At 37.6% G+C, this 8,388-nt stretch overlaps 1 protein-coding gene across 4 annotated transcripts in view; it reads left to right on the top strand.

The window, feature by feature from the left end:
• Positions 1-124: 124 nt before the first annotated feature.
• The window catches only part of ARHGEF12 (Rho guanine nucleotide exchange factor 12), a 147,861-nt gene continuing 139,597 nt past the window's right edge, over positions 125-8,388 (top strand). For all 4 annotated transcript variants that reach the window (XM_039867068.1, XM_039867069.1, XM_039867070.1 and 1 more), the window contains exon 1: positions 125-1,134. In XM_039867068.1, the coding sequence (XP_039723002.1) occupies positions 1,103-1,134 (32 nt within the window). In that variant the 5' untranslated portion in view covers positions 125-1,102. The remainder of the gene's footprint in view (positions 1,135-8,388) is intronic.

The following is an 8,388-nucleotide window of genomic DNA, read 5'->3' as shown; positions in this document are numbered from 1 at the left end:
GCGGGGCCGCGGGGAAACCCGCACGCGCGGAGGCTCAGACGGCGGAGGGATTCTGGATGAGGCGGCCTTCCGAAGTCCAAGGCGGGGGAGACCAAAACAGTCGGCGGGGGAGGGGACAAGCGAGCTCGAGCTGGCAGCGGCCAAGATAGAACCGGAACCGGAACCCCTGCGCGCGCCGGCGATTGTCGCTTTCCTCACCCGTTCCCCCGCGGTCGCTGGCCGCGCGCCTCTGCCCGCCGCGCGCGCTCCCGGGAGGGTCCCGAGACCTGGTGAGACGACCCTGCTGTGGATTCACCGCTGTTGCCGGCCTCCGGGGCCGGCGCTTCCAGGCCAGGCCGGACGGGAACCTCCCGCCTCTCGCGGGAATCGCCGCCTACCGGCTTGACAGGGAGGAGCCGCCGCCGCCGCCGCCGCCTCTGTAGAGTGCGGAAGAGTTTGGGCCTCCGCGGAATGGCTAGCACTCCGCAGCGCTGAGGGTCAGATTCCTGTCACTTCTGGCTGTGGGACTCCCTACCCGCGACATCCCCTCTTGTCTCAGTGCCCAGAGCCTGGTGGGGGCAGCGAGGAAGACTAGAGGAGTCCCCCGGCCCGGGACATGGAGCCGCTAGAGTCTAGCGCGGGACTGCGCGAGACGCGGCCGAGGCTACGGCATCGAGCTGCCGGGTGCCCCAGATAGGAGAGCCAAGACGAGAGGGCTCGGCGCTGCGGCGGCGGGGACTCGCAGGCCCCTGACACTAAGCAGGAAGAGCCGACACCCAGCCCGGAGCAAATTCCTGGGTCCCCTTCTCTACGGCTCTCCGACTTCCCTCCGTGACGAAGTTTTCTCCTCGTGCCTTCTCCAGGGTTGCTCTCTAACTCTAGAACTTGACTTCTGGAAGGCTTTCTCTGTTTGTTTTCGGGAATAACTCCTTTTGCTCCAATCCACACCTCCCTTCCTTGGCCTCTTCCACTCGGACGTTCTAGATGACTGAATGGAGTTTTGAGTTGGATTTTTTCGTCCCTTTCGGAGTCGGGCCTGATTCCAGAGCTGTGGGGGGTGGGGTGGAGGTGTTGCTGTAAAATGCAAGTCGGATAAAAAGAGGACCTCTCGCCAAAGGCCCCAATGAGTGGCACACAGTCTACTATCACCGACAGGTTTGTATGAAGCTCCTCCTGCGCTTACCCTCCTAGGATGTGGCTGATCTAAGCAGGAGAGTATGTGATTATCCTTTGACTAGTGAAGTTGACAGGCATAGGAGAGGGGATTGTTTCGGAGCACTGCAATTAATCTAGGGTTGCTGCCAAGTTACTTTGTTGATTGAATTTGGAAATGTAGTTTTTATGGAGAGAAACTTGCCTCCGGTTTCTTAGAGAAGTAGGTAAAACCATGATGGGGTTTTCTGTCTATAGTATGCATTAGGATTCTGTAGTGTTTTGGAACCAGAGGAAGGTCATTTTTTGTGAAGGTCAGTGCTCAAAGTTGGCTGGATATAGGTGCATCAGCAGTTTTCCTCCTGTCCTGTAGTTTCTAGACACTAGGAATTTGTATTTGTGAACTTCATTCAGAGACTGCTGCGTGATTTATGAACTTGATCTATTTTAAATATTGACCCGCATAGTGTTTATTATCTAATAACTTTTCAGAATTTTGAAGTTACCAGTAAATCACAGGCTCTTGTTAGGGGCAATATCAAGGAATTTAAAAAAAAAAAAAAAAAAAGAAAATCATGGGACTTGATTTTAATGATTGCATTTTTAGTATTTAATTTTCCAGAAGTATTTGCATTTAAGGGATACAAACCCTAAGCAAATTATGTAGTACAAGCATGGCAGGTGGATTTGTTGAGTTCTCTGAGTCCTTTATGTAACTTATCTGTGTTGCCTGGTGGTGGTCGGTGAATTGAGCTAGACTATTTGTGGTTTAAGTGGAGTTTTTTTTACTCTTAATAGTTATTCCTATGAGAATGAGATTAAGCGCTAAAAGCATATTAATTCTTTTACTACATTTTATTTCTTAGTTTAATTATGACATTGTATTCTTGTCCCGGATTTCAGCTTGTTTTTTTTAATCAACCTTCAAATTATTACATCATTAAAAAAAAAAATTACATCATTAAAATTATTACATCATTCAAAAAAAAAGATCAAATAACTGAATTAGGGGGCCAAAGAAAGCACTTTGATGAAAAGTGCAACAATAGTGCTCCTGCAGAAAATACTTGAATTTCCTAATAAGTTTCACCAAATCGTAAGACTCATTTGTTGATTTTAAAAAAAGGGCCATATTCCATTATCATACCATAGCAGCTACTCCAGAAACAGAACTTCCTCTTCCTGTTGATTCTTTCCAATGTCACGTGAATGTTTACCTAAAAGATATCAAATATTTAAACTATGTTTATTCTTTGTATATTTAAAAAAATCGTTTTAGTTTTCAATGAAATAATTTTCAACTTTTTGAGAATACACAACATGAGTAGCAACAATGCTTATCTTGATTGCTTCTAGTTATCCTCATTCCTTTTCCTTTCAAGATATTTTACTTTTGAGAAATCACTTTTATGGGTATGTGGGTAATTGTTATCCTGGTTCATTCAGGTCTCTCCCACTCTGTTGAGCCTGTAGACAAGAGTCTTATTAGGAACTAATGTGTGGATAGTTTTCATTGTGATAATAGTGATGTTTGAAATAGTATGAAATTAATGAATGCCTGTTCTTTGCCGATCACTGTGCCTAGGCCCAAAGGACGAAGAGATGAAGTTTCTAAAATGAATCTACAGATTGGTTTGAGTATTAGTATCCTCAAATTGGTTCATTTTTTTCTTTTAAACCCTTTAAAACTACTTTAGTAAGCTCTGCTGAGATAGTATGGATACTTGTATTGTTTAAGAAATGTACTAATTTTTTTTTACAAAAATTATTCTTATGTGACCATTACTTTTTCTTTAAACATATCTTATTTTTTAAAAATAAGGTATCCATTTGCTCTTTAGGAGAGTAGTTGTCCCTGATTTTAATGTATAGTGGAGTAAAATACTGGTTTAGTATTATTGCTGTGCCAGCATGCCTTAATAAACTTATGAGTATAGAATAGTTGTTAACTTTTCAGCTCTGCCTACCTCATCCTCTTTTCTCACTAACTCCAGTGCACTGTAGGTATAGCTTTCTGATTATAGAGCTGTTGGCAAATTAACAGTGCCAGTGTAACATTTTAAAGATCCTTTCAAGTTTGAAGTACTGTATGTGATCTGGCTTTGTTTTGTAGAGTGTGCAGACCCATTAGGCCAATTGTGTGAGTTAGAGTCCTTTCATTGTGGTGCTTCTGACTACAGAATTTCTCTATCCTTATTTGAAATCAGACTAGCTGGTTTTAGGCGTTGTTGTTTTTGTAGTTTGTGGCAGGTGACACATGGCTGACCAAGATAAGAATGTTTAATTCTTGCTTTAAGGAAGTGCTGGGGCTGGGATGCAGTTTACCTATGTTTAGGTTCTGATTCCTCACTTTGGATACTCAGAACTCTGTTATATATCCTGATGCTATTTTGCAGTTAAATTAACATTCATTTACTCTTCTTCCTCTTCATCTTCTCCTGAAACCTCCAACCCCCTTTTTTAAAGACATAATTATCAATTTAAAACCCAAACTATGGTAGCTAAAGTTTTTATGTATTATATATGTACAGCATGAAAACAAAAATCTAAGCAGTTTATGAATACCTTCCAGTCTCTTGCTTTGTAACTTTGGTGAGACCTGGAGACTATAGTTTTCAACTATTAGAATCAGCACTTAAAAAGTGATAGGAATATATAATTGCTGCTTTTTAGTTTGCGCTGATTACCTCATTCAATCCTAAAGTATATTTGTTTCCAATCCTAGAAGCCTGTCTTTTGTTCCTGAGAAGTTAAGGGACCTATTGCAATTGGAATTTCTTCTGAGAAATAGAAGAGAGTGATTTTTCAGTGGACTTAAAGAATGATTTCAGTCTAGATTTTAGAACAATGAATTTTCAAGGACAGTCTAGGATTTTGTAATAAGGGTCTTTCTTGAAATATATGGACCGTGTCTAGGACTTTACGGATCTTTGTTGTTGTTTTGATTTGTAGATTAACAAAGGTTTTTGATCTATTGGCATTTTCTTAGCACTGAGTTCAGCTTTAAGCTTGTTTAACTTAAGTAAACTTTAAAAGTGAGGGTGGAAACCTGTGACTTCATATGCATATACTCAGTAATTAGCATTTCATTCGAGATACTATTTCTGCCAACATTGCCAATGTAATGCTTTTGATTTTAAAAATAAAAAACTCATGTTTGTGTGCTATTTTCAAGGTAGCCTGAGTCATCTGCAAAGTGAAATTATTTGTAATATTTACTTGTAAAGTCAGTCATTTGATAATTACAAAATTGAAGTTCGGAATCAGGATCATAATTACGTAGTCTTTTAGTTCAGTATAAAATCCTGATTCATATAGTTATGCAATTAGTACATTCACTTGTTTAGTTTTACATGAGAGACATGTACAGTCTAAAGTAAATTTTTTAAAAAATATAGAGCCATAATCTTCCTCATAAATGACACATTTATAACATGTTCGTATTTATTCAATGAGATGACAACAGAGCTTTATTTGAATCAATACAAAAATATGTTAACCTGGCAGTACTGCTTAACACATTGGTGGTTTCCAGTTGTTAAAATGTAGTATATAATGTTGAGTTAACATATTAGGATTTTTGTTTTTAAACATAAGTTTGAATTTTCAGTTTAAAAAATGAAATTTGAGGCAAACATTGATGGAACCCATAAATGGTGGATTTTACATATTTTTCTGTGGAGCATTGTGATTTCAGGGAAAATAGTTGGAAAATCTTTTATGTAAACACATGTGGTTGCTTCTTCTAAAAGACATCCAGAATTGAATATGAATTGCCTCCCAAATTAATATGGGTCACAGAAACAGCAGGATATTTTAACTCTTTTTCAGAGTTAATTGGAGAAACTCTTATGTCATGGTTGTCTGACAGAGGTACTAGAATTGTTTCTTATGTGATTTCTTATCTCCTAGAAATTGACCATAACGTATTTTCAGGAACAGGAGTTTAACTTTACTTGGTCTCATCTGCTAAAACTTGGTTTTGATATGTTTTAAGGTTTCATTTGAAGATGTGCTCCTTTCCCTTTTAATAATTAAGACTCTTCAAAATAGTGGCATTTAAACTGAAATTTTAAATGAGCAAAACTATAAATATCTTGTCTCTTTTTGAGTAAAATACTCTCGTGTATATACTAATATTCTATGGTAGTATAATTCTTTAGCATTTGTAGTGTTTTCAACTCAGCATAGGGCAGATAGATCATCATTTACTCTTTAGGCAACTCACAGAGTTTAAATCAAGGTTATAAAACTGGAAAGGAGAGACTCAAGATTTAAACTTAGATTTTCTGGCTATCAATTCCCCACTTTTTCACTTTAAATTATTGTTTTTCTATATATATTATATTTTTCTGTCCTACTTTCCTTTAGTAACTTTCCAACCTGACCAAGTCAGAGTGGGATATTTTCTCTTACAGGATGCTTTGGAGTACCTTATACGTTCTCATTTTAAGCATCTGTAGAGTGGATGGATACCCATCACTTCCTCAGGAGACTGAATAAACAACCTGATATATCTTGTAGTCAGGAAGTTTTTCTGATCTTTAGCTCAAACTTTTTTTTAAGTTGTTACTTGCTGTACCAGGCTAAATAATGCTCGCCTCCCATTTTCCGTTTATGACTCTAAATGGTTTTAGACAGTTATCCACCACCCTTTCCCTTCCCAACTCTTATTTTTTGATTAACTAAGTTTTATGTTTTCTGTTGATATTGTTATCTAAAGGTCAGCTGTTATAAAGCCTATTGTCATTTAAAGATATTACTCTGAGACTACATTTATATTTAAATGCTGATTTTAGGTTCACCCACGACATCAAAGAGGATTTTGTAGGTCTTCTTTGGATTCAGAAAATGTAGATTCGTTCTGCTGAAAAACTAGAGACTTCATTGAAGATGTCAACAAAATACACTTAAAAACATGTAGGAAATTTTGTGAAGGTGCTTAGACATATCCTTCCATAGATTTTAGATGAATTATCTGCTTGTGTTCCAGACACAAGTTGATATGTTGTGGTTTGCCCTGTACAGTCTCTGTGGTTTACTCACAGGAAGTGGTTCTTGTGGGTGAAGGTCTGATCTTTTCGGAGATTGTTGGTGGCACATGCACTGTCAGCTTATTTCCTGTTTTATTTGCAGTTTGGGCAAGGCCTCAGGGCAAGTACTGCTGAAGGAGTATTTAAATATTTTGTAGTGGAAGATAGATGATTATAATGTATACTATCTGCCTCTCAGGTGATGTGAAGGTTAAAATTTGTAGTTTGTTGAGATGCTAGTCTGAAAAGTACAGACGTGTTCCTAATCATATTTGCAAGACACTGCTATGTTCAAATATTGCTCAAATTTAAGTAAATGTTCATGTAGTAAAGTCTTACTCTATGGAACTTATGTAACCATTCAAGTGTTATTTAATCACTACAAGAGTCGTAGTTAGAATTTTTTCCTTTTTTTTTGCTAACACTTCTTTATAATTTTACCCTTCATGGGCTTAGTAGAGTAGATACTGTCTGTAGTAGTACTTGTTAAGCCTTGTTCACAAAACTTAGTGCTTAGAGCAAGCTTCTTCACCAGTTTAACTGGTTTATTAAAATAATGTAATTGAAAGAATTTCCTTTGTAATCAGTAGCTGCATGACCCATATACAAAACCCTGTACTTCACTGAAACTTGAAGATGAGTAAACTGAAAGAATTGTATGTGTCATTCCCTGCCCCCTTTTTTTGCATTTAGCTTTTGCCATTTTAAAAAATTAACAATGAATGCTTTTTGGGAAGAGGCTGGTTTTTTTAAAGCTAAATTATCAAGTAACTTTTGAGTTCCTCAAGGGTAGGAAGATAGTTTTTAATCATTTTTGAGTCATTATTATTTGCTTTATTCTATTTTTATTTTTAATACTAAAAATCATAAGGAAGGAAAAAATACCCCAAATTATTCAATACCTAGATGATGATGTTCAGGTTAAAAAAATATACATAAGAAAATTCAAATGATATACAGTGGCGTAAATAAAGTCTCCCTCTGATCTTATCACTATTCCTACACACTCACCAGTTCTCAAACTGTCTACTCAGAGATAACCATAGTTAACATTGTTTTTGACTGCCTTCCAAAACATTCTTAGAAATAGGCCAGTCTGTCATTTTAATATTCTCTCTACCTGGCACATAGTAGATGTATCTGTCACCTTTTGTTAGGTTATGCTACCACAGCAACACCTTCAAATTTCAGTGGCTCACAAAACTGGTTTATTTCTTGCTCTGTTAAATCCTGTCAGCTGTGGATTGGCTGCAGCATTTTTGGAACCCTGGCTGAAAGAGCAGCCCTTGTCTGGGGTATGTCATTATCATATCAGAGTGCTAGAGCAGGAAAACTAATGCAAACATGTGATGGCTCTTGAAGCTTCTATCAATCATGGTGTATATCACATCAGCTCACACATGTCATTGGCTAAAGTAAATTGTATGGTCAAGCTTATTGTCAGAGGGCCAGGGATGTATACTCCTCCCAAAGAGGGCATTGCAAGTCCCGTGATAATGGGTGAGGCTGTATAATTCTCTTAAGGAAGGAAAAGGGAGAGTGAATAATTAGGAACAATAATGTAGTATACTATGGGAAGTGCTCAATAAATGCTTGATAAATAGGTTGTTTTGAATCTGTGAAACTTTTTTTTTAAATGGAATATTTCAAACATATACAAAAGCGCAGAGAATAATAGTATGATGAACCCCCATGTTCCCATCATTAGCTTTAGTAATTATCAGTGCATGGACAATCTTGGTTCATCTATTTCCTTGCTCTCCTCTCATCATCATCTAGGTATTGAATAATTTGGGGTATTTTTTCCTTCCTTATGATTTTTAGTATTAAAAATAAAAATAGAATAAAGCAAATAATAATGACTCAAAAATGATTAAAAACTATCTTCCTACCCTTGAGGAACTCAAAAGTTACTTGATAATTTAGCTTTAAAAAAACCAGCCTCTTCCTAAAAAACATTCATTGTTAATTTTTGGATATTATCATTTTACCCACAAATCTTTCACTATCTCTGAAAGATAAGGTCAAAAGTATAACAACTTTTAGTAAATTCTTACTGTCTAGTAGTTTGAAGTAATGGCACTATGGACTGATAGATGTCAAGTAGGAGAGGATGTTCATGGAGTGTCCCTAGAATTTTGACATCCAGAAACTTTTCGTTTCGTTTTGAGTATTTCTAGCAGAGGCTTACTGTAGAATATCTATTTTTCCAGCATCTCCTTTT

This window comes from Pteropus medius, unplaced genomic scaffold, assembly GCF_902729225.1.
Source record: "Pteropus medius unplaced genomic scaffold, Ma_sr-lr_union100, whole genome shotgun sequence".
Classification (NCBI taxonomy): domain Eukaryota; kingdom Metazoa; phylum Chordata; class Mammalia; order Chiroptera; family Pteropodidae; genus Pteropus; species Pteropus medius.
The sequence above is the reverse complement of the archived record's forward strand: the minus strand, read 5'-3'. Positions and strand labels throughout refer to the sequence as shown.